At 39.2% G+C, this 26,562-nt stretch overlaps 1 protein-coding gene across 1 annotated transcript in view; it reads left to right on the top strand.

Moving 5' to 3' along the window:
* The window catches only part of LOC141471424 (neural-cadherin-like), a 68,559-nt gene extending 43,498 nt beyond the window's left edge, over nucleotides 1-25,061 (top strand). The window contains exons 19-33 of the mRNA XM_074157957.1: nucleotides 1,730-1,823; nucleotides 6,094-6,278; nucleotides 6,492-6,721; nucleotides 9,558-9,835; nucleotides 10,713-10,927; nucleotides 11,940-12,067; nucleotides 12,677-12,804; nucleotides 14,535-14,658; nucleotides 15,220-15,400; nucleotides 16,286-16,452; nucleotides 17,236-17,500; nucleotides 19,196-19,376; nucleotides 20,359-20,603; nucleotides 23,229-23,383; nucleotides 24,648-25,061. Coding sequence (XP_074014058.1) covers nucleotides 1,730-1,823; nucleotides 6,094-6,278; nucleotides 6,492-6,721; nucleotides 9,558-9,835; nucleotides 10,713-10,927; nucleotides 11,940-12,067; nucleotides 12,677-12,804; nucleotides 14,535-14,658; nucleotides 15,220-15,400; nucleotides 16,286-16,452; nucleotides 17,236-17,500; nucleotides 19,196-19,376; nucleotides 20,359-20,603; nucleotides 23,229-23,383; nucleotides 24,648-25,061 — 2,990 coding nt within the window. The remainder of the gene's footprint in view (nucleotides 1-1,729; nucleotides 1,824-6,093; nucleotides 6,279-6,491; nucleotides 6,722-9,557; nucleotides 9,836-10,712; nucleotides 10,928-11,939; nucleotides 12,068-12,676; nucleotides 12,805-14,534; nucleotides 14,659-15,219; nucleotides 15,401-16,285; nucleotides 16,453-17,235; nucleotides 17,501-19,195; nucleotides 19,377-20,358; nucleotides 20,604-23,228; nucleotides 23,384-24,647) is intronic.
* Nucleotides 25,062-26,562: the final 1,501 nt, after the last annotated feature.

Raw genomic sequence — 26,562 nt, 5'->3', positions numbered from 1 at the left:
ACATGTAATTTCTCTCTTGCAGTTCTCAATTTGCTTTTTTTAATGGTTTACATACTTTGAAACTGAAACTCCGATTCTGTAAACTACTGTATTAAGTGGAATGAGTAAAGTATATTTGCAAAGCTCAGACTCTAGTGTGAAAAAGATCATCTACTAAGAAACTGTTAGCCGCAAACAAGTATGTATTGCACTTGCAGAAAAAACAGTATTTTTATAAACCAATAAAATCTATTTTCCATTTACTAGTTTTCACCTACACAGAGGAAAAGGTTTTTGTGTGTACACATATGATTTGGAAAGTTTGATGCTGAGAGATCTGGAGATGAGAATGGCAGAAGCAACTTAGAGAAACAGAGGTTCATAGATGAGCCCTATCCAGAAATTGTAGACCAGTCCCATCTCCACTCTGACAGCCACTGTGTGGCTGAGCAGGATAGAAGTCTTGAGGAGGGAGGTTTTCTGTTGGCAAGAAAGGATCTGAGAGAAAGTTGGGTCAGCGCTTTTTTTAGGAAAAAAGTAATCTTTGGGGTGCAATAAGTGGCAGTTTCCTAGAACATGTAGTCTTTGAACTGGAAAAAAAAGAAAAGATGCTGGGGATGTGTTGGAGCGGTGCACGGTACCTCGGTCAAGAAATAATAGCAGGAGGGCTGCTCTGTGATAGCAACCACAGTACTACGAAGTATAACACTGTAGTGGGAGAGAGCAGAGCAAATATATCCATTAACTGAATGCTTTATGTTTTCTCATCAGAGTGGTTTAGCAGAGGATGAACAGTTTCATAATATTTTCTAAAATTTGTCTTGAATTTCTATTACTGTGGTTTTTTCCTGAAATCACCTGTAAAACTTGACCTTAAACTAGTCCTGGTGGTCCTTATTAAGCATGGTTTATTATGCCTTTCCCCAAATATTTCATTCCAGACAGACTTGGCTATATCTCAGCTATCGTTGCAATAGTAGTATTCTGATAAATAATAGAGAAGATTAATCTACAGAAGGTATTTTTGCAATGAGATATTTTTGCTAAATTCAGTGTGCCTAAATTAGAAGATGTGACCAGATCCTACCATAGAAATGAGAGGAAAGTTTCTAGGGTGGATTGGGTCCAGGTTTGAACCTTAAAGATTTCTGGTGTTGCTGGATCTTGGCTATGGAATTCAAAGGTCTCCTTACCCTAGAGCTGCTCCTTTTGCTATTTTAAAACAGCTGCTTGGATGTTCCACTTCTGTGACAGCCCACAGGTGCCTGAGAAAAAGGCCAAGAACTGGCACAGCTTGGTGGCTTCTTGCCTGTTTCCTTTCCTCAGTCATGTCCCTCTCTCTCAGCTGCACCCCACAAGGTGCTCTCCCTCTTTTGCTGGATTCCCCTGGTGTGCCTTTTGAAATAGTAGAGAAGAAATGAAACATTTGGAGATTAACTCCTGATGTGGTGATTTTATTTTTTTTTTGGTCTGAAAATTTTATAGAGATTTGTATTTGTTGTATGATTCTGTTGTTTTGTGTTGTTTTCAGCTTTTCTTCTTTCATGTGACATCCGCAGTGTATTTACCTTTCTAGAACCGGCAGAAATCATATGACAGGCTATGCATTATTTTAAGAATCTTGGATCATAACCATCACCAAATTGAGCCGGAATCTGAAAATAATAAATGCAGTAATGAATGTCGCAGAATATAAAGTGCACTGAAAAGCAAAAATTAAATGCAGATTTATTATAATTTATCTCAACAGGAAAATGGCCAACAACAGTGCTTGGGGAGGTGTTTGCGCCAGATGAAGATGACTGGGACAATAAAACATTTCTCTCTGAAGGAAAACTGCTCAAGTGAGGATTGTATTTGTGTCAAAATGAGTAATATTTATGTTTCTCTAATTATTTTACTCACCAGGTATTTCTTTATGTTCAGGATGTGCATAAAGCCAAGGTTATTGAGTGTATTAAGGAGTGTACCTTTTGAATGCTCTTTTTCTTTTTTATTTGGGTAACTAGGTATTAAGAAATTAATGCACGAAATATTATTTCCAAGGGAATGCAGGATCACACAGTGATGTTGGTCTGAAGTCAGATGTCATCATTAATTTATTTTAAAATATGCATTCTGTAAGATTTAATTATAAAATAGGCAGATTTCTTAATACTTGCTCTCAAATGTTAGAGTTGATGGAATACAAATCCCAAATTTAAATGGGCAGAATGGAATTGTTTCATCAAAAGTGGAAGGCAATTTGGTGATCTCCACTGATGGCTAGATTTACAATTGCACGGAAAAATCACAACTCTTAGATTAGTGGAGTTTGTTCTGTCATGCGGCGATTGAGAGACAATCAATTGTCTCTCAAGACACAGCTTGATGCAAGCAGAATGTCCGTTTATTGTATACCATCATTCCTTTATATATGCTTACATTGGCTGTGTGTTTTAAATTGATTGGTCCTTTTGAACATAGACTGCTCGCGCGGCTGCATCTGATTGGTCAGTGATATACTATCACGCTAACAACCATATCTTATCTTGAGGACACAGTTATCTTATCTTGAAGACACAGTTCTTAAGGCCTTTTTAGGCAGGGCGCCATGAACTTGCTTATCTCAGTGTTGCTTATCTCAGTGTTGCTTATCTCAGTGTTGCAACATTTGTCAAGTACCTGTTTTCAGGTCCTTGTCTAACCCTTTTATGGTCAGGACCACCCTCAGTTTCCCATGGTTTATGGCCTACAAGTTCCAACACATCCCCGCTTGTTAATGGAGCAGTACTCGGGGTTCTGCTCTTCAGGCCTTGTCTCACATCTCCCCCTTCCTGTTGTACAAAAAGAACCTTCTTCATCGAGCGTGCTATTATCCTTTGCAAGTATTGTAACAGACAAGGCAAAACAAGCAATAAAAGAATAAAAACGGCTAAAGCATATACGATCATCTTTACCAAACTTCTTAACCATCTCAATAGACCCCATCCTTCAAAAAGTTTATCTAACCAATCCCAACTATCATCTTGTCGGAGTTTAGAGACCCCATCTTTAAGCTGTTGAATGCTGGCATGGGCCGATTCCGAGCGGTCGGAGAGATTCATACAACACAAGCCTTCAAAATCCCCACAGCCATGGCCTTGCGCTAAAAGCAAAAAATCTATAGCAGCTCTATTTTACAATGTAGCATGGCCAACACTATCAACATCTAATAAAAGGCCAGACAATGTTGTAGATGATCTTCCTAACAATAGCGCTTGTGTTCCAGGGGGTAAGGGCCCCGAGATATTTGTTGACAATAGGTGAACCGAGGGATCGAGTAACATTACTGTGTGGGAGGTTGCCAGGTCCAATCCGGCGCTACCGGCTGTTGCTGGACAAAGACTTGAGGCACCGCTGCTTCCCTCCGGGGGGTTTGGAACGTCGGCTGTGGAACTTGTGTCTGCGCGCGTCGCTGCCCCGCGCTCCGTGATCGGTTTCCCTGTATCAGTTGACCCGGGAAATCATACTTAGGCTGGCATTGATTAGCATAATGACGTCCTTTTCAGCATCTAGGGCAAATCCCAGGGGCTTGAGACTTAGCCCCTCCATTCATGACCAGGCAGTTCTTTTTCAAATGGCCTGGCTTACCACAACCATAACAATTCCCCACGCCTGATGGACCTTTCATGGCCGCAAAGGCGGCAGCCATAGCCTCGAATTTATGATCTACAGTGCCGATAAGAGATTTCAATAGCTTTTTACAATCAGCATTAGCATTTTCAACAGCCAGCTTCAGCGACAGTATTTCCCAAGCTTCCGTGTTGTCTATTTGACGTTCCAAAGCCTGTTTCAGTCTATCGATAAACTGCATGTAAGGCTCTCGGGGTCCCTGAGTGATAGCGGTAAAGGCTTTCTGCGGTTTCTGTGAGTTAGGGATCTTAAGCCTTTTTCGCTTCTTTGCGGACCGCCTGGAGAGCCTCTCGGGGGCAGTCTCGAGCTTGAGCTGCCGGATCCGAGTGCTGACCTGTACCGGTAAGGTGCTCCATGGTCAGCGCAGCCAATGCAGTGTTATTATGACCCACATATGTAAGGAGGAGTGCCTGAAGTCCCCTTCTCCAGTGTGACTCCCACAGCGAGTATTGAGTCGGAGTCAATAGCAGCTGCGCTAGAGACTTTAGATCATGAGGAGTCACAACATATGTGTCGAACACGGAAGACAACAGACTCGCAAAATAGGGGGAAGAAAGCCCGTGCTCGGTGACGGTACGGTGCAGTTCCTTAATAACCGGAAAAGATAGGGCTTCCCATCGCGCCCCCCGGCCCTGATAAATCACCAGAGCCACTATTGTTCTAGCAACCTCCAGATCCCCCTCTTTCAGGGCTTGTCGTCTTATGTTAGCCCACACATCGTGTGGGTCGGGGGGGTATAAGTCCGGTTCCTTGTCCGGATCGACCGGCCCCGGATCGAAAGGGTCTTCTTCCGGGGGGTAACCGGCGGCGTGTGCGCCTAAAGGTCCGGGACGCGGTGGCCCAGAAGGTGGCGCCGTTGGGGTTTCCGCCTCTCCCCCTTCTTTGGCTTCTATTCCCCCTTCCTGGGCTTTTAGAGTCTCAAGAATGCTCCTCCACCGCGGGAGCATACGCTGAGCCTCGACATTTCCCGTTGTTGGCGTGTCCCATAATTTCACCCCCACGTCATCCCAGAGTTCCCGTGTAAAAATACTCGATGCAGTTACAGTGAGTATTTTCACCTGCACCCATTTAAGCATTGCCTTGAGGTCATACCCGGAAATATTTTTCCCATGCTTTTTAAGAAGACCTTTCATAAGTTCATATACGTCTCTTTCCGGGGAAGACGCTTGATTCCCCATGTTTCCCACAGCTCGCCTCTCTACTCCGGAGGGATTTCAGGCTGGCCAGCTCCCGCTTCCGCTCAGCTAGGCGGTTCATAAACCCATCACGTTGGGGTCACCAATTTGTGGCAATTGAGAGACAGGACACAGCTTGATGCAAGCAGAATGTCCATTTATTGTATACCATCATTCCTGTATATATGCTTACATTGGCTGCGTGTTTTAAATTGGTCTTTTTGAACATAGACTGCTCGCGCGGCTGCATCTGATTGGTCAGTGATATACTATCACGCTAACAACCATATCTTATCTTGAGGACACAGTTATCTTATCTTGAAGACACAGTTCTTAAGGCCTTTTTAGGCAGGGCGCCATGAACTTGCTTATCTCAGTGTTGCAACATTTGTCAAGTACCTGTTTTCAGGTCCTTGTCTAACCCTTTTATGGTCAGGACCACCCTCAGTTTCCCATGGTTTATGGCCTAACAAGTTCAAACACGTCCCCGCTTGTTAATTGAGCAGTACTCGGGGTTCTGCTCTTCAGGCCTCGTCCCACACTGTCAGTTGAAATGTTGAATTGGATCCTTAATTCCTACTTATACATTATTTGTTCATATCATAAAGTGAGATGGCATATAGCATAATTGTATGCTGTTTGAAATACAGAAAATGGATGTGAAAATAAATGTGAATTTTTGTCTCCGCTATGAATAAGAGTTTAAAAGCTTTACGTAGCCCAAAATTAAAGACTGACTTTGTCTGTCAGCAGCCCCTGGGCCTGTTGCCATATTCAGAGGTTACTGTTCCATAATAGTGGGCATGGAATATTTCCATAATTACCGATTACTGTCCCTTTGAGGTGGCAAATGAAGATGATATCAGAGATTTCATATAGACTATCCTGTTCCAGATGGATAAATGAGCATCTGGAACAACTTTGTGTGGTTATGTCACTTTCTGTTACTTATCTTATAGACCTGCCCACAATTACTATGTCAAACCTCATGGTTCAACTACACACTGCTTTTATTCAGAATTAGGAAAGTCTGGGGATTTGGGAGTGGCAAAAATATGTTTTTATAAACTCTGCAAATTATAATTTCTGAATTAAGGTGTTTCTGGTGCTTTTCTGAGGTTGTTTGCTAATTCCCATAAGTTTTGATCTATAACCTTTGTAGTAACATTTAAGGCCTTCTGAATTATGTTAATAAATAAATTAGGTTTTCTGAATTATGTTAATGAATAAATTAAGTTCTCAATTTTGATTTATTAAGGTTTCCTAATTGAAGGCTTATGTCTAGGTCTTTCAGATTAAATCAGAGGACTGGTTCTTTGATGATGGTGGATAACACTGCTCAAGGAATATACAACTTAAAAGTTAGAGTTTCTGATGGAGTTTGCCCTGATGTTGTATCTACAGTACAAATCCATGTCAAAGAGCTGGAAAATGAAGCCATACAAAACTCAGGCACTGTGCGTCTGTCAGGTTAGTTTTATTTGCTGGTGAGAGTTTAGAGCAGCTGCTTCTAAAACTGAATGATTATGTGATGTAGGTGGTGTTATATCAATACTTGATTTACTTATCATTGTAGGGCACTTTCTGGTATGTTTCCATATTGTTAAATAAGAAATAAATTAGGAAATTAACCTGTGGTCTCCTGGTATTTCATGCTTATCTATTTTTGAACCCCAAAATCAGATGTCACAGCAGAGGAGTTCATAAGGAGAGATGAACGTGGCGAAACGAGACATGACAAGTTCAAGGAATTACTAGCAAAAATGTTACCTGCTAAGCTCAGTGATATCATTGTCTTCAGTGTGATGAACATTGACGGAAAACAGACAGATGTAAGATTTGCAGTCCATGATGGCTCGGCATATTACAGACCTGAGAAACTGCATGCTGAGATGGCAGCATTTAAAAATGAGGTATATTCTCTGGGGTTATCATGCATCTATGCAATTCACCCAGATAGCGAGTTTGCAAGGTATATATCCCAAACTTCAGTGGAAGCATATGCTAGATCTACAGATAAGGGTTATTTGCTTCACTCAGGACAAAAACTTGCATGTCCAGCAAGTGCTTAATACAAGCTTTCTCCCTTCTCCTTAGTCCCATACATACAATTATATGGTTGTACTAACTTCTGGTTCAATAAATATAACCACTTTTTAGTTGCAGAAAGGTGGTCCTCCATTCCCATCGTGGTACAGATCCCTGTGTTTTCTCCAGTCAGTGTTTCACTGTGTAATCACAAGATGAAATCAGAAGAATCCCCAGAAGCCAAAGTGGCACTGTAGTACAGAGCGCGTCTTGAAAATGACAGCTTTTTGGATGTTGCAGATGCTGATGGAAATACCCCAGTCATCAGCTTCTGGTTAGACACTTATAGTAGAGGCTTAATGCCCCCTAGATGGAGGTTCTACTGTACAAAGACATGACAGTCCATAGAAAAAATCCTTCTGGTTAGAACAGTTACAGCAGATCAGTGAGATAGAGACCGCCAATTTTGAGATTGTATTTAACTCACCAAAGGACAACTTTAAATACAAGTGACACCCTCTCCCAAATTTTTTTTACTATTATAAGGGGAAAATAGTTTTGAATGTAAGGTATTTTCTTCCCCTTTCTGATGTTCCCTCTCTGTCCCACTTTCTTACTAGATCCTGCATGCCTTCTAACTCAGTTACCCAGGCACAGTCTGCCTTGGCCCCACTTTTATTTTCTGTAGTCCTCCAGATTTTGGCTTTGCTGAAGTCCTGCAGGTGCTGGTGATGTTCCTGACATGTTCATTTGTGGTTATGGGGCATATTTGAGTTTAATACATGGTACATCTTATGGAAGGCTTTTTCCTGAAAAGAAAGCAACACTTCCCATTTGTGTGAATACAGTAGGGTCCGCCTGATTCTGGGAACCAAACAGGAATATCTCAATTTACCACCTGCCTACATGCTACTGTATCTTAAGTAGTTATGTGGATTGTGAGACTCTTCAAGGTGACCAAGTAGGAAATACCAGAGAGAGATAGTGTTCATGAAGCATAACGACTGCTTCTTTTACATATTTATTGAATTACTGCAACAATAATATAGAAAATTGCATAGATTTCAAATATTCTGTGCCATAATATATGGCAGGTGAATTCATCAAAGTGGTAACAAGGGGATTGCTTCACATATTTTAATGCAAAAATATGTTTGTATTAATTATGTATTACCTTTCAATATTTAATGAATAGCTCTAGTGAGTAATCACCAATAGTTTTCAGAAAACCAATCATAGCTGGAGAATTTCTCCAGTAGTTTTTATACATGTGTTTAACTATAAATATAAAAAATAAGTAATTAGCACTGGAATTCATGGAATTGCTAAATAAATAATATGTTTGCACTACCTCCTTGGGTTATAGCTTTACAACTATTTTTATTTAGTAGAAAAGTAATCCATTCTAATACTGTAAAGGAGCCAAGGTTGTTTATATATGCTATATTTTTCTGTAACAGTATTACATAGCTGTCTAAATGTGCATTATAGACTCTCCACTAATGGTGATAGATGTGAGCAGCAGACATGAAACTGCATTCACAGGATGCATCGTGTCATTATAAAGTATGTTTTATGCCTTTGGGGACATGGTTTTCAATACATGTTATGATATTTAAGGATATACTGTCGATTGATTATAAAGGTCAAAGTTCTTGCAGTGGTGAATTGAGATGACTGCCAAAGTAAAAAAAGAAAAAAAAAGCAGCGCTTTAGTATTTATACATTTGTTTTAGTCTTTTCAAAGCTTATTTTAAAAATATTTGTTATACATTTTATCACTTGTTGTTACACATTTATCATTTGAAAAATACTGGCTGAAGTACAAAATGTCTGGAATAATGGCAGCTTGTTACTCTCCTCAGGCTTGCTGTGAACAGCTCATTTCCCTTTGTGCTTTCTGCTACTTCTTCTTTGGTCTGTTTGGATTAGAAGTTGCAAACTGCAGAGAAACTATTACTACGTTACAAGACCTATATATATGTATAGTGAGGCTCTTCTCTTTATTTGGGTATTTGGGCTTTCACGTGCAACCCCAGTTAATGATAAAAACAATGAACTAGCAAATATTAATGCTGAATAGAATATAGTGTCCAGTATGCTGAGTTGACTGCATTTTGTCTCAGACAGTTTGACATTAAATATAAGTTTATGGGGCACGAATCAGTAGGCTGAATCCTAATTGCTATAAAGTGGCCCTGTCAGGCCACTGTCTGTGGACATTATGATTGAATGCAGCTCAGCCCTGCATTTTCCTGTGTCTGTATCCTTATGTGTGAGAGAACGTAAGATATAATATCCGCATAAAACTCTCGAGGAAGAATTTTTATCCTGGCTTAAGCTAAAATGTGCCTGTTGCTATCAGGGTACAGAGAAGTGTGACACAGATGATGCAGCTCAGAAGGTGGAATATCACTGCTCTCAGGGCTTTGGTCCTCAGAAATAATGTTAGTAGGCCAGTACAGATTTAACAAGTTCACAATCAATTGCGTCAGTGATTAAGTTTTTAGGAAATACTGCTACTATTACTTTTTTGAAAATTTTCCTGTATTTGTCAAATCATTTTGCTTGCCTGTAGTCAGGGATGTTACTAATTAATACGCAGGAAATTAAAGCATTCCATCAAGTCTATGATGGCTTAGATTTTTCAGAAATTAAGGAGTAAGTAAAAGTATTCATTAGGAAGACACTGGTGATGTGCTAAACTGTATTTTCTCTTAGATCCAGTCAGCTTTACAGCTGAACATTTCACAGATCGATGTAGATGAATGTAGAAGTGTGAATTGTAGTGAGGGCAATGGTTGTACAAACTACCTCGCAGTGAGTGACGTCCCAACAGTGATGGATACTGGAAGCGTGTCGTTTGTCTCAGTAACAACCACCATCAACGCGGTCTGCACGTGTTCAGCTCGGGATCGAGCTCATCAGTCTTGTTCCTCCTACCCTCAAAGCCCTTGTCTCAATGGTGGGATGTGTATTGACACTTTGAATGGTTACAGGTGAGGAAACTTGTATTGCAGATTCTCTTACTTTTTTTTTCTTCTATTTTTAAAGTGTTAAGTGGATCTTACAAGATACAGGTCTAAAAAAAAATCATAAATGTACTTCTGACTGAAGGAGAAACATAACAAAAACCCCCAGGAGTGCACTGGACTGTAAAGCTAATGACAACAGTGTCTTCACTAATGACCCAATAATTGTTCTGTAGTCCTGAATGCGGTGGAAATAGTGTGTGAGTAAGAAAGAAAAACCTGGGGGAAAAACAATGGTATAATTAACATGTGTTGTTTTTTTAAAGAGTACTTAACTCACTGTGAAGGAATGGGAAGTGTGCTCTGTTTTTCTTTTTTTCTTCTTTTACAGAAGAGTAATAATAAAAGTGAATATCAGTGGTAGCAGCAGGGATGTAGGGGGAGTGAAATGTAGTTTAAACAATAGGTAATAACGACTTTAGAAAACATTAGATAGGAAACTTGCTGTATTATAGCATCACCTGGCATGCACCAGTATTCCTTTAGTGAAATTATAGTGGTTTATTCCAGCTGGGAATTAACCTCCCTGAGTTTTCTCTGCAATAAATTGACCGACTGATGTTTAGTGTTTTGTGTTACTTATTTAGTGAAATAAGTCATTATTCTCAAAAACACAGCCTCAAAAATACTTCTTTTTGATGGGGACAGAATAGTGGATAAATATGCTTTGTATTCTTGAAGTATTTTAATAGCTGCAAGCACCTCTGAGACTCTGCTAAAATCTTTATTGTTTCACTGATGGTTTTTTACTATGATGTAAGTGCTACATTTGTTGCATGTAATACCAAAAAAAGTTGAACACCAGGGAATTTTGACTGGTTTTTTTGTGTTTGTGCTCTTTCAGATGTCTTTGTCCTGCTTCATTTCATGGACCAGACTGCCAGCAGACTAAGCACAGTTTCCATGGAAATGGTTATGCATGGTTTCGTCCCATCAGACCTTGTTTTGAAAGCTCACTCTCTCTAGAGTTTATTACCGTGGTTCCAGATGGACTTTTACTATACAGTGGTCCTTTATCAAATCCAGAAGCTGGGAGTGCAGAAAACTTCATTGCAATAGGTACTTCTGCAAAACTGTGTGGAAAAAATTAAATGCCTTTGAGGAGCGGGTTGGCTATGAACAGTGTAGTAGTTAGAAAATTAATTCTGTCTTTCCATCTCATGAGGTAATTTATTTTCTGGTTTGAAAATATTTTGAAACATTTCCTATTAAGTCTTTCTTCTTTGATGTCTATTTTTGTAGCCTTCACCTATGGTTTTAGGTCCATCACAGAGTTGCAGAAATCAAGGGGAAAGCAAAATAGACAGATGGAGATATAGATATATATATACAAAAATAAAAATAATCCCCCTAGGAAAACAGTAGTGCTGTAAAGGAATTTAGGTACTTTGAAGATAGGTATTACATGGTTAATGCAGTCTTAGTTGCATGTCATTCTTATCTAGTTTGCTGAGAAAAGAAATCCACTTAAGCTGCTTTCAGTCTCGGGGCATTTTTGCACGTTTTTATAAACAGGCAATGTTGTGATGGATGAATCCAGCCACAGCGTGCCACTGTAGGAAAATTTATACACAAGTAGAACTAATTGCTTTATGTAGACACATATTTAAAAGGTTACTATTGCTTATTTTTTGTGAATTAATATAGAAGATGCATAGTACGGTTGGTATTTTATATTTTCCTAATCAATTGAATGGTTATGTTGTTGGATATTGTTAATCATTAACCTCTTTTTTGCCTTTGTTTTGCAGTTACTTGTAAATTTGAGTAGAAGATGGGAGGGAGTAAAACCTGCATGTGTTAATTGTTTTAGAGCATTATAAAATTGCAGATTGCTTATCAGGAATTAGTTCCAGTGTTTTGACAAAGAAGTGGCACAATCTAAAGTATAGCACTATATTGAATGAGTACTTCTGCATAATAGAAGTCATAGAACATAATTCTAATTATTTCTATTGTGAACCCCACTTTGTGTGACCGGCAATAACCATTAAATCAGTACATTCACTAACTGCTAATATATCCAAATCAGAAAGCTTCTCATTGCTGAATCTTTTTCATGTTGTATTAGAACTCTCCGATGGTGTCCCTGTGCTGAAGATGAGCCATGGCTCAGGCTTTATGATGCTGCAGTTTCCAAGTCACCTGAACGTAGCTGACAAAAAATGGCATCGACTAGAAGTCAGAACCAATGGTCAGGTCAGTTATTCGATTTTATTTTTTCCATGTCAAGATACTTGTATTTCCAATAGCATTCGCCTGTGCAGAAACAGGAGGGTAGAAAAATCAGACTGGGTAATGATATGTGTTGTTCTAACTGGGCTTGTAGATTTGATGAGTAATACGAATTTTGGGAAGACGACATTATCAGTTACAAACCTACCTGTGTTGTAATCCATATTCCAGGACCAGGGGAATCTTTTTCCTGTTTTTTAAGCTCTGCAACACGTGTGGAATGTGCATAAAGGCTTACTTGTAATTTGCACATTCAATGTACACATTTGGACACTGAAATCAGTTACCTATGCACAAAAAGCAGATAATTCTTTATTTCCAAATGCAGTTACAGTTTTTGTGAAAGTGGTTAAACTACTCAGAAGCATGAATTAAATGCTGAGTGAATTGTCTCCTTTGTTAAATGGTTCCATTTTGGCTTTTCTGTTTATTGCAAGATGGAAAACAGAACAGGAAAAAACCCAACCCTTTTTGCTTGATAGTATGCAAACAGAAAAATATGAAAATTTGATATAACTTATTTATTGAATTTTACAGAAATTCTTAATTCAGTAATCTTATGTTCTGGTGTAGGATGTTCGATTCACTTTGGATCATTGCAGTGCAGCTGTTGTTTCAGAGATAGAAGGAGTAGGCAAATGGCTGTCCACTGAGGATCGTACAAATTGTGAAGTCTTTGGGTCTGTTCCACGAAGATCAAGGTATGTTTCTGGAGATTCACTGGAAGACAGTTTATTTTAAGGGCTTTGAACATTTTACCTATAAAGCTGAAGCAACGTTATTAATGACTAGGAGCAGAAAAGCATTTACTTTTCTCTAGGACCTTCAGTGCCAAGTCTGGACCTTAAAGCACTAAACAAATTTTAAGACTACAGTCTTCCTCCACGTAGCGTTGCAATACAACCCCAGAACACTGTGGCTGTTACCAGAGCTTTTGTGGGTGCTGTGTACCATCCCTTACCCACAAGATTTCTGTCACTGTATTTATCAAGTCACTGTAAGCCTGTTCTTGAAAACCTCATGAAATTAGACCAGTTGACTTTTCAATGGCAATAACTCTGGATCCTCAACCAGTCTTACTGTCTGATTGTTGTAAATCTGAGGGTTCCTACTGAAAACCTTTGGCGAATGCGTTAAGGCAGACTAAAACATCAGGGTCTTTGTTGGATCCATGGTTACTGCCTTCATAGCAGAGTTAGTGGAAGTGCACGTGTACCCACACCTCAGCTGTTTACTTCACAGCCTGGTGTGTTTGTATAAACTGTTGCTTAAAGTAGGCTGGTGTGGGTGTGCCTGATTTTGGCTGCAGTGTCTTGTAATGAGTCATATGATCCACCTGCATGTGTTTTCCAGCAAAATAACATGGTTTAAATTGCTTGTACTGTTGGGTCAGTTCTTAGTCTCAGTTAAAACTGAAAAAGTTGGAAAATCTTATTCAAAAAGCAATTATTACATTAAAAGGAGAAGGATGTGTTCAGCTGCATTCTGCAAGGGTTTAGATTCAGTGCAATTCAATCCTTTGGACTGATGCTTATTGCCCTTGCTGGTGACACCAAGCTGGGAGAAATGACCAGTATGTTGGAGGTCGTGGCTTGGAATTAAAAATTATCTCAGCAAACTGAAAATAGGACCTGAAAATATACTGTATTTTTCCACTACAACAAAGAGCCGAGTACTGCAGAAATAAGCAGCCTCACAAATAGAGAGGAGGAAGCAATTGCTATGTATCAGTAAAAGATAGGATAGTAGTGGAACAGAGAGTCAGCAATGCCACATTCATGTGAAAAAGGCAAACGCTACACAGTGATACCTCAACATGTGTAGATCTCTAAGGTATGGAATGCAATTCTTCCACTCTGGTGAGCACTATTGGGCCTCAGCTGGAGTCTTGGGTCCAGTTTGTGCACCACAGTGCAGGATAGGTGTGTACCAACTGGTTATAGTCCAGAGAAGAGCAATGACTGTAATCAGCTTGCCTTGAGAATAAGACTTATCAAGAATGAAGGAATTGAGGCCATTTAACTGAAAGAGAAGGGAAAACTGAGGAGAGATATGACAAGTCTAAGTGTATATAAAATGATAACACAAAGGACAAAGAGGATTTAGACAGCCTCTTCTGTACAGGGCCTTAAGTTACAGTGAGGAATATTCAGGTTAGATTTTAGGGAAACCTTTGTATTAATAAAGATGCTTGAGCTGTGTCATGTTTAAAAAATAAGTTACCCTATATTTTAAAGGACCGGCCTCTGCTCACCAAATGACTGTATCTTAGAGGAAGAAGTAGATAAAATAGTTGCATTCTTTTGTTATTTTATAAAGCCTTTATTATTTGGAAATACAACATAGATGTTTATTTATCTACCTTATTATATAATGCCTATGTTTGAGTGTAAATTCACATCTATTTTTATTATTCTTATAATTTTTAAAGGTATTTGAATGTGAACCATGTTCTACAGCTGGGTGGTGTAAAAGAATCATTACCATATTCCTACCCACAATTGCTACATAAACACTTTTCTGGTTGTTTGCGCAATTTCATCTTGGATACTCAGGTAAGAGAAGTGTAACATTTTGCTTTAGCAAAGGAGTAAGTCTATTAAATTTTTGGGAGATTTGTATTATACCTGAAACTTTTGCTTCCATTAATTTATTCAATGCCCATACGCATCGGTGTAAAATACAAGAAAATTCTGGATTTTTCTGTTATAACTAAAGTAGCTACATTGAAAGGTTGTTTCTCAATTGCAAACAGATCTATCTGTGAGACAGAAGCTGTGCCTTTGTTTATCCCTTACTTCATGCAGCTGTCTTCCAAGCTTCTTTGCACATTCAAGGAACTTCTGAATGGCAGTTGTATAATGGTATATTTATGGCAGCTGTCTGCTTTGTTAGGAAATATTAGGGGGTTTTTGCTTTTATAGTCAGTTGAGTTTATTCAAAGGCAAAACATAGTCTTGATAAAATAAGTTGAAATCTGAATGTCAAAAAGAAAACAGCATCTTAAGCAATGCAGATGAAGAACAGACTGTTATGTGGTATAGCTGTTTCTGTTTAAAAATTAAGTATATGTCTTTCTTAAAAATATTTCAGTGTCATACAATTTTCTCTTGGAGGTATATGACCTTCAGTCTCCTGCAGAGTCCCTGAATAGCTTCCCCGGCTGCACACTGACGGATGGGAGCTGTGAGACCATGGGGTCTTCTTCCTGTGGTATTCATGGGAGGTGTCTTGGAGACTGGGGCTCATTTGCTTGTCATTGTTTGCCGGGTTACTATGGCTATCGGTGTGATAAAGGTGAAGTCTGTTTTTCTGTTACATTATTGATAGACTGGTAAATTTTACAATACAGAATACTTAAGATGTTTGCAGGTGGTGATTGTTGAGGTTGTTTCTGATGTTTATGTTGTGTAAAGCCATGTTTCAATGTAGTTGCCTGTAATTTTTAGCAATTTCTTTTCTAATTCCCTTTGAGAAATTACTTTCTCGGTATCAGATAATTTTTTCAGTCCTGAGGGTGTTTGTGCAATGGAGACTGCACGACAAAAGAATTGTGAACAAAATTATTTGTTCTCATAACAATTTTTTTAATTTGCATCTGTGTATGTTTTCAGAAATATCTAATAACCTAAAAATTAAATGTGAGTGTGCCAGTAACACTTACTGTGCGGAGTTAGAACTACACAGCTAGACTTAGAAATTACTGCTCTGTTGGTGTCTGGAAGAGACTCCATTGCCTTAAGGAGCTGTGCTTTCGGTATAGTAGGATCTTTTCTTTAGCCTCTGCGGAGCCAAAGTTTGCAGCAAAAAGACAACTGTAAAATAGCAGGTGAAAATTGGTTATGGAACTTAATACTTTGTCTGCAGTCTCTTTGTTTGTCTTGGTCAGAGCTTCTGCTTTCCTGCTGTCATCCTGTGTGAGCATTGCAAGGAGAAGCATTAGCAGAATCAAGTCAGGAGGGAGTCACCTCTTTACAGAGGAAGATGAAGTGGGAGAGTGACTGGGGAAGTTATGGAAATAGATAAAGGGACATGTCCCAAAAGATAAGTTATGTCTCATGGATCCATGCTTTGCATTACAAATTTTTTTTTACTTTCTACTCTTATTATGAAAATAATGGAAATGATAATACTTCCCTCTCCCTGCAGAATGGTTTAAAGGTCTTTATCCCGTCTTTTTAGTTGCCAAAGAATATACATTTGGGCCAGGAAGTCACATTCGCTATCAGCTTCCCATCAGTGTGCCTACCCGTAGGACGCTGTTTGAAGCCATGATTAGGACACGGCAGCCTGACAGTGTCATCACGAGCATGTCTTCTCGCAATAAGGATGAACACATCACCCTACAGGTGAGCAAGGCATTACAGACAGTAATAGCATAAAGGTAAATCAATGGCAGTGAATAGTTAGCCCAGAGAAATGTTAGCTTAAGAGTTGGAAGTAGAACTGAAAACCTTATGCTAAGCACAAAAACTTTGGAATTCATTTGATAAACACTTACAGATCTGACCCTTTAGTTAAGATATTGATGCATAACCATGGTATCCCATTGGATTGCAAAAGAATTTATTGCGAGTCACAGTATGGTTTGCTATACAGAACAGGATGAGTAGTGTGTCTACCCTGGTGTCCTACTCAGCCGTGGCCACAACTGGCCGATTCTGCATGGTTCAGACCCTGCCAAGAAAGGTGCCTGTTCTAATGATGTGACTTTCAAAATGGCAACCTATTCATTTTATACATATCACTGAATGAGTCACCTCTTCAGCTAAGCTGGTTTGAGCTGTCAGTGTAGAATTGATACACCGGATTCTCAACCATTTGAAGAAGCCAATATATTTGTCCAGGAGAGAAGCAGGGTAAAATTACTCCAAGTGAATTACATACTTGTACACCACTGGTAGTGAGTACACCACTACCAGTGTTTAAGTTTTCCAGTTCAGTATCACCTGAAGTATCTTTGTATTATACTGTATGTGCATTGTAAACATACCCTAAGTTTAAACAAGTGTTTTAAGATTGGTGATTACGTACAAGTCTTGGTTCAAGTAATGTGACAGTTACAGGTCAATACGAAATGTCAGGTGATGACTTTTCTTCTTTTTCTTACTACTTTGTTAATTATCCACAAGGTTGTTCAGGGATTCTTAGTGGTCTCATATAATCTGGGTGATGGAGACTATTCTGTAAGCCTTCCTTCCTACCACATTGATAATGGTGAATGGCATCATATCACACTGGAGAGAAATGAAAATGAATTTACTCTTCGCCTTTATGAAGGAGGTGGGAAGAGAGAAATTCTGAAAGCAGCAGGAATCTACAAAGAGATTGTGATTGACCCCAGCAGCTTGATCCTTGGAAACACCTACCCGTTCAATCAAAACAAGAGTTTTCAAGGTAAGGAATTCTTGATCTCACTGTTCAAAATATGGATGTGTAAAAATGAAGGTACTACATGGGCATATGGAGAGAAGCTTTCTTGTTTATATAGAGCCTAAAGTAAAATTTCTTACACAATTTGCAAAAGAGACAAGTAAACTGTTTTGACTTGGAAAAAGGTACAGCAGGGAATTATGTGCAAATACTGTTAGTGACTGGACTTGGAACAAAGGTGGTAACCCCTTTACGCAACCGTATGTAGAGCATTTGTAACTGGAGATCCACGAGCTTCTCCCAGGTGGACTATGGATGGCTTGTTGCATTAGATACACAGAACTGGCTTGTTGGATGTTTCTACCCAGTCCGTTCAGCAGCTCTCCTTCCCTGCCAAATACCACTCTCCCTCTGCTGAAAGGAATTATTTCCATAGCGCACAACAAACTCTGGTTTATTACCTTTATGCACTACCTTTGTATTATTGGATTTTACAGTCATGCAGTCGAAGCATTAACTACAATTAGAAATGGTTTATTAGTTAGAGCTAACAATTTAAATTTTTAGTGACTGAGTGGATGGAAATTGAATAGTTACACAAAGGAGAAATACAGAGAAACATAAGGTTAAGATATCCATAACAGCTTTTTACTCTGTCCTCAGTTGGCAGCTCACCCTTCGCCTAAAATCACAGTATAGTATAGGTAATGCGCAGTTACGCAGCACATCTTTTAGATGGAGAAGGAAGACACACACCATTACTTGGTTAAATGCACCTGGTATCTGCCTATCTCCTCTCCCATGCTTTTTAAACAGATTCTGGTAAATCCTTTTGAAACAGGGTGGTAATGTTTTGACCAGATAAAAGTATTTCGGTGAGTAACACAAAAGTGTGAGGAGAAAACGTATAAAAAGTATATGCATTAAGTAGAATAACAACTCACAACATAAATGTATCACAAACTATTTAGAAAAATATTGTTTTCTATTGTTTCACTAGAAGTATTTCAATAACTAAAGTTTACGCTGAGAACTAGGGATGATATTTTGAAGTTTTGTTTATGAGAGTATCTGTTTTTAAGTAAATAGATTAAAGAAGTCAGATGGTTACATGAAGATCATTTTAATTAGGACAGTTGATGTTGCTGTTAAGCAGCTGAAACTTTAAGGGCTTTGAAGTTACAAAACGTACTAAATTCATCAAGGTATTTGCTTTTATGCTGAGGCATCTCATGCATATGAAATTAATGCCACACATCTTCAGTACAAAATTTCAATTAGTGCCCCAAGGCAGTCTCACCATTATTTGTGGTTTGCTCTTCTATAAAGTTAAGTTGTAAACTACAATTAAAAATCAACCAAACACAATTTATACTGGTACACATTGAAGAATATAACAGATTTTCCACAGTACTTGGGCTTTTCTATTGAAAACACAGTGAAGGGGTACATGTTCCACTGTCTTGGAACACAAGCAGATAGGGGCCTGCAGCAGCACTTTGTTCTTGTGGAAAACACTGGGGAATCTTGATGAAAACTTTTAACAAATTCAGTCAAAATAAGAAGAACAATGCTATTGAAGTTTAGGTAAATTCAGTCCTAGATTTAAACTTTGACAGCTAGGGTCCTTTGTTAAACATAAAGTGCCAAATCTTACAGCTGCTTCAAATCATTCTTGTTGAATGGTGTTTAAAACAGTCTCTTTGTGCCTTGCCTCAGGATGTATGAAGGATGTCAGATTTAATAACTACAGGATCCCTCTGGATACTCACGTGAAGGAGCTGGTGTCAGTACTAAGTGCCCAAGGCGTCAAAGAAGGCTGTTCTTCAGAGGCTTGTAGGAATAACCCTTGTAACCAGGAATTTATTTGTATTGATTTGTGGATGATGCATGAATGCAGGTAATTGGTGGAAATAAAACCACAAACCCCTCCAGATTCAGGTGGGAAAGGGTAGATGCTGAAGAAGTGTGCAGCTTGATGGCTGCCACTGGCAATCTCATCAAATCAGCTGAACCACAGTGAAACACTAAGCTGGATGCCTGCGTAGGCATCAGGTTACTCAGACAACACTGTCCTTTTAGATACTACCCTTAGCTGATGTAAATTATCCCGTCTCCATTGATTCTGGAACAATTTTGGCTGCCTGTCTTAATTGAAAATATTTAAAGAGTAGTAGCAAATCCAGAATGTTTGTAACTCCTGAAAACCAGGAAAAGAGGGTAAGGTAGCTGGAGTGGAGCGGAACACTAGCATGGCTAGCTGTCTTGTGAAGCTTGTGCTGTGCAATGTGCTTTCTTTTGTTAGTGTCTGAGTTCTTGGCACTGTCTTAAGCTGTGACCTCTGTTCCCTTACAGGCCACTCAAGTTGCATTAGAAACACTGCATCATTAAGCTCAGAGTTCTTGTGTGTGGCTGGGGCTGAGGTTAGGACAACACTAATTCAAGTTCATTGTGCTATGAAAACGTACACTTTAAACATTACTGACTGCCACTGTCCACACAAACGGAGTTGTCTAGAGATGTATTTTTTTCCGGAAATTCACTATGTTGGAAACACAAAGAACATGGTATAGCTTGTTCTGCCTAGACAGAACTGCAGACCCTAATCTAGCTATTTTTCACATGGGTAATCTTGCAGAAATTGGTGGAACTACATGAGTTCTGAAAGCCTCAGATGTAAGGGTTTAAAGTTGTGGAGCTCGTTGTTGTATGACTGCTTTAGAAAAGACTACAATCCTGTAATTATTCTAACTTATTACTAGTAGCTACTTCAGAAACTGTATCTAGAGTGTCATCAAAGACTGTTTTAAAGTCTTAAATGCTGTCTTTCGTGTTGACTTTTCTCAAAGTTTAATGGTTTCATTTTGCCTTCGTCTTTTCAGTTGCCCTCCGGGACACATGATCATGGAGAATGCCACCGGTAGATGGTGTGTCTACACTGCGTGTGCTAAAAGGCCCTGTAACTATGGTACCTGCATCTCACAGTCACCAACCAACTTCCAATGCCACTGCCCTGATGGCTATACCGGACGTAACTGTGAAATCACACTGGCGATCTTTCACAAGGAGACAGGCCTGAGCTTTAGTTCCATGTTTGCCATCTGCATTTGCTTTTTGGCGCTGTTAGGTAGTTATGGCAACTACATCTTGTATTACCTTTGGTGAACTCATTTATCCATCTTGTCCTGAATAGTTCTGTTCTCATCTCATCTCATCCTCCTGTTGAAAAACTCAGTTTCCTAATGGAGACTTGACTCTGCCTTCATTTTTTTGCCATGGTCTCAGCTCCATCAGTAACATCATCGCCCTGTGCACATACTGTTGAGTAAATCAACATTTGTGAGCGATGGAAAGTCTTTGCAGTTTTATTTTCTGCACATTTTCATTTCATTGCTAAGGAACTGTTCAGATGCGTAACTGGAAGTACAGTCAATTGAACAGCAAGAGTGGAAATTGCTATCGGATAAACATTGTTTAAAATACTACTGAGCATGAAACAGATTTTTCAGTCTATACACTGTCTGATAGGAATACACTTGGTCAGACAGGAGTAGTCTCTTGTATCTTACCAGTTGGGTCACAGCTCTGAACAGCTGCTTCTGGCTTCCTCAGCCATTTTCAGGTTTAGGCACTGGGTCTCAAAAAGAAGAGAGAAGACAAAGAATGATCTCACTAGCGAGGAAGGATCTCATCTTTGAGTCCTTCGTGTTTGTTCAGATTTCATGAAAGCTTGCCTGAGTAAGGACACAGGATTTTTGTCATGGCTTGCAGTGTTAAGTTTCATTCAGAAGTCGTACGAAGAATATGAAAATGTACTGTGGCTATTTTGCATCCATCTGTAGCTACCTGAAATAACATAATTTTCCCCAACTCTGCTAGATATTATGTTTGCCATGCAAATACGAACAGCAAATAATGTGGGAAGCTAACTGGTTTCACAGCTTCTGGAATCCCAGTTAGTGGACGTTGCTCAGAGATCATTATGTAAAGGAGGGGGGAGTGTTCTGTGTCAGAGCCGTTTCATTGTGAGCTGACTTGGTGTTGCTGCCTGTGCTTGACTGAACTTGACTGAATAAACAACAGTATCTTTTACCTACTAATCCCACTAATCTTTTGGGTCTGAAGTATGACTTAGAAACAGTTGGTTTTAACCAAGTGGTGTGCGTTGCTGTGAAAATTTTAGTAGATGTGGTTAACAATGCTATTACCACACAACTGTAACTTTTGTTAGGAGAATTTTTAATAAAATTCCTTCTTCTCAAGATTTCAGATGCCCTTTCTCTTGCACAGCTCCCAGAAAGTGGTAATGCACTTAGAAGTGATTAATTAATGCAATTCTAATTATAAATTTGTAAGTTTCCAACAGATTAGAGAAGCTGCTTTTCTGACATCTGATTATGTCTTTTAAATTCAAATATGGAACCATTTTGCAAGTAAATCAATACCAGGGCGGCTTCACATTGGTTCGATACCACATGAACCTTCCCACCCTTCCCTGCCAGGAGGAGACTTCAGCTCATTTTGTTCAGTTAAAGACACCGTGATACTTTGGGGCTTGCAACTGCCCTAACTCAAAGAAACAATAAACTTCATAGATCGCTTTTAATGACAGCAGTGTTTAGTGCCAGCACTGTTTCATGACAATCAGGCAGGAGCTTACACTGTTGGTGTCTATATGGAAAAGATACTGTCCTCAGTGGGGGGACTTCTTGTTTACACTCTTGGGACATGGGCTATATTAATTTTAAGCATTGGCTTTTTATTAGCAGTCAAAGAATAGGAGAGATGTAGAACTTATAAAAGACTTCTTGAGTATCTCAACATCAGCTTAGCTAAAAAATTACTAAAAAATGGCTAAAAATCTGTGTGACTTGGTTCTGTAAATTTGGGGGACAGGAGGAGGAAGAGGTAAATACACATTTCAAATGCATTGATTCATTGAAAGGTCTATAGCTACACATCCCAGAGCACAGCATAGACTCCACGTACACCAGTTTCAGCCCCGCGGTCATCTAGATGCTGCTGCACAGAGCTGCACTCTGCCGTGTAGGTATCCTGTATGAGATTCTGCTCTGTTTAATTCACTATGGTGTTAGTTTATGGTAACCAATGGTTTGATTACTATGAGCTTTTATCGATTTTTAGAGTTGGTAACACAGTGGTACACAAGTTTCTATTTACATAATGTTCAGTATCTGATATTGAAGCTTTACAGCTGTCCATGTGTAAAATGCACCTACGCATTTAAGAAAAATGTTTAAGTTCATGGATGCTAAGGCAAAATGTGCCTGATCTTTTCTAGTAAAATATATAAAAGTAATTTCCTCTTTTGTCTCATCTTCTTGTGCTTCATTTCTGTGTAATTCTGTTACTGTCACCACTGTTACTTAAGTGCTACCCCTTTGTGTACATTTTCTTTTACAAAATTTAACTCAATACAGTAAGTAGGTCTCTGAATACCACTTGAATCATTCAGTTCTTTAACAACTTCAAAGTTGTACTTTAAAGAGTATTTTAAAATGCTCTTTAAAGGCCTTTTCTTCTCTCTCTGATGTTCACTTGTAACTACATTGAAAGGTGCAAAAATCAAATGTTTGCTGAGAAATGCAAAACTACAGCCTTTGCTGGCTCTGACTGCAGACCAGTGCTGCACTACTAGAGAGCGGCTGCTGCCCCAGTCCCCCTGCAGCACTGCTCTATATACGTGTTTGTTTGTGAATGATGTTCTGTTTGCTCCTGTGTGTTTACACAGCTCTGTTCAGCGCGGTATTCTTGTGGGCTCGCTGGAAGAGTGACAAAAGTCTGAATGGAGGAGTTTACCATGTATCTGTGCATCATGAGGATTTGGAGGACATCAGAGAAAATATCCTCAACTACAATGAAGAAGGGGGTGGGGAACAAGACCAAGTAAGGATCATTGTGTTATGTTACAATTAAGAGGGGACTGGTGGCTCACTGTGCTAATGACAATTTTTTCTATGCTTTTCCTTTGTAACTGAGGACCTTAGCCTTTGTTCTGCTGATTCGTTACTGCAGTTGGTAAATGAATTCTTTGCAAGGTTATGTACACAAGGGTGCGTGTTTCTTAAGCAGAGATAAGTGCCTATCAATTTCTAATTTATCTTAAAGCAAGTGATTCTATGTGCATATTTAAAAATGCTTGTAGAGTGAGTCTAGCAGTAAAGAACTAACAGCTGATGGTTTTGGTTTCATGGCTCAAGAGCCGCTGATGTTCTCAGGGGTGATTACTGCTGTAGCACTGAGGGCTTGGAAGAGCCTGGTGTGAACTGTTCATTACAGACAGTGTCTTTCTGGAGACTGTTGATAACAGCAGTTATTCAGCCTGGACTTGGTAAGAAAACGAGGTACTACATTTGTGCCTCCTGAGCCCTAACGCACATGGTGGTTGCGGAAGAACCTTTCTGGGTTTTTCTGTTTCGGAGAGAAATGCACTAGTGAACATAAGCCGTGTTTATACTTACAGTAGACCAGATTAGACCCAAACTAGATAACATTAACATTTCTGCTAGCTGTTTTAAGGATTTCTACATGTCGGTTTAATCCAGAAATTTGAAAGAACACTGCAGATATTACAGATAAGTAATTTAAATACATTATTTGCTGACCTACAGACATTTGCTATGTTTTAAAAAAGGTAAGGAACTTCACTGCCGCCTTTGAAACTTGTTCATTTCATGGATTCAAAAGGTGGTGTGACTCTGCAGAGGTAATAATAGGGCATGGAAGTGATGGATCAAAAAAAGCCAGGGATTAAAAAAATAAATAAATGTAATGTGACCTGTCTCAAAATTCCAAATATCTTCAAAAATTTTTAGTTATAAAATACAGAGAGTGTTTTACAGGACCACCTGAGAAAATATTCTTACTTGTAGAGTATCCTTAATTTCATTTTTATTTAGCTTCGAATATGAAATTAGACTTGATTTTGAACCTGACTGCCCGGGCGTTGCTCATGCATTCTTATCTGCTTGGTGGGTTTTGGCTTTCTTAGGCGTGTTGCAGGTGGCAGAGTTGGTTGAACAAGCCAATCCTTCCTGTGCTCACACCGAACGGACTATCTCAGGATTGGTCCTTCTTTATTTCCACTAGAACCAGAAATTTTGGGACCTATAGAGAGTATCAATTTAACGTGCACGGTTTCTCACTCCAGGATGTGTACAACATGGCAGAACTGCAGGTCTCTATTCAAACCAGCCCAGCCTATTCCCTCTATAAGAAGAAAGAAAAACCAACGAAACTGAGCAGTTTCTGTGGCGAGGTGTCCCCAGGCATGCAGGAGCAGGCCAAGCCACCAGCGACTATAGACTTCTCTTTCACTAGCGCAGACTTCGGTCAGTACTGGTCAGATGTTGTCAGAGATGCCGACTGTCATCCCCAGGCTGTGCCCCAAGACTCGCTGCAGGTGTTCTGCACCGAAGGAGAAGGCTCGGTCGCGAGCAGTCTGAGCACCCTGAGCTCCCCTGGACTGGACGAGGGTATAGTGTATGACAACATCAAAGAGTGGGGACCAAAGTTTGAGAAACTAAGTGAACTGTACGCACATATCGATGCAGAAGACCTGTAGATTGACCAAGCCTGCTATTTTCAACATTGGAGTACTTAGTCATTCACATACAGTGTTTAAGAAACAGATTTTTTTTGTCACTTAAGGTAATAAAGGACTCGTTGAGAGATCCTATGTATCTAAGCTAAGATGGCGCTTAAAGCATGGAGAAAGCATGCTGTGTGTACTGTTTGCAGTAGGAGCTTTAGCAGTTACTTGATGAAAAAAAGCACATTGTCTTTTTCTTGTGGAAACGAAGTCCATGTTGTGTTATACCCACCTCCGTTCCCTGTCTGAGCTTCAGTTCCAGCACCTGCTTACTGAACGTAGCACAGATGGGAGTCCATGGATCCAGGTAAAGGATGGTGATCTTTAACTTTGGTTATAACTTAATGAAATCCCTTTCTGCTGTCATATAAATGTAGAAACTGAATTTAGCCACAACACATCAAGTTCAGCTGCCTGCAACTAAATACTTTTCTTAATTAAAAGGCCAGGTTTTTTAACATATACTAGCCTCAAAGGTCGCTAGTTAGGCATTTCAGCAGCAAACACCACAGATCACCATAATCTCTCATTTCTAATGGGCTACTAAACTGAGTCTAAACTAAGGACCAGCCTGAACCACGTCATTTCCACCTTCAATCCTGTTCCTCATGGTTTGCTAAACCTCCTTTCACAGAAGCATTACAATTGTAGCCATGTAATGCCCTGTCAGGAAGAGCTGACTGGGGCTACAGATGCATTTTCAGTGAAGAAAAAGCCAACATCCCTTGGATGTTGTCAAAATACTTCATGTCTTTAGGATGTCAGAAGACTGAAGGTCTTTCCTGTATCCAAAAAAGAACTTTGCTTAGCACTGGGACTTCACGTAATAATGCAGGCCTCCCTCAGATACGTTACAGTAGAAAACCATGATTAATCAGAGACAGAGAAACACAAGAAAAAAATAAAAGTGGTTGCAGGGGGTAGAGTATTATGCTTTAAATTATCAGTCCCCTTTTCAGACCCTTTAATGTCCAGCTAGTATTCTGGAATATTGTTTTTTTTTAACTGGACAATATTAGGAAAAGAGAAGGCTCCACAAAATTAATTTTTTTTTTTTTTTTACTGGTTGTATACAGAAATGGAGTAAAGTGCAGCAAGAACACAGTAACACACTCTAATTTTCTGTCATTTATATATAATACGTAAATTATATATATTATCAGCTGATAATATGAATATATCGTGTAGTCTAAGGTAATTTATTTTAGTAAAACAAAGCAGAAAACAATGTTTTAACAGACATTAAAACTGCTTTCCTTATAGTTGCATCAGTAGCTTGTTTTGGGAGGTCTGGCTTTTATTTTTATATATGTTTATATATTAAAAAACATAAACAACTAGGTCACTGCCGTCTGCAGACTAGATTAATTTGCACATTTCCCAAATGATAAATGTTCACACAGTGTCTTGTTCTTGCATGTATTTGTGACACACTTTAGAAAATTCTGAGCAGTCAACTAATGGTTACAGACTG

Source organism: Numenius arquata, chromosome 13 (assembly GCF_964106895.1).
Source record: "Numenius arquata chromosome 13, bNumArq3.hap1.1, whole genome shotgun sequence".
NCBI lineage: Eukaryota > Metazoa > Chordata > Aves > Charadriiformes > Scolopacidae > Numenius > Numenius arquata.
Note: the sequence above shows the minus strand (reverse complement) of the source record. Positions and strands in the feature narration are given on the sequence as shown.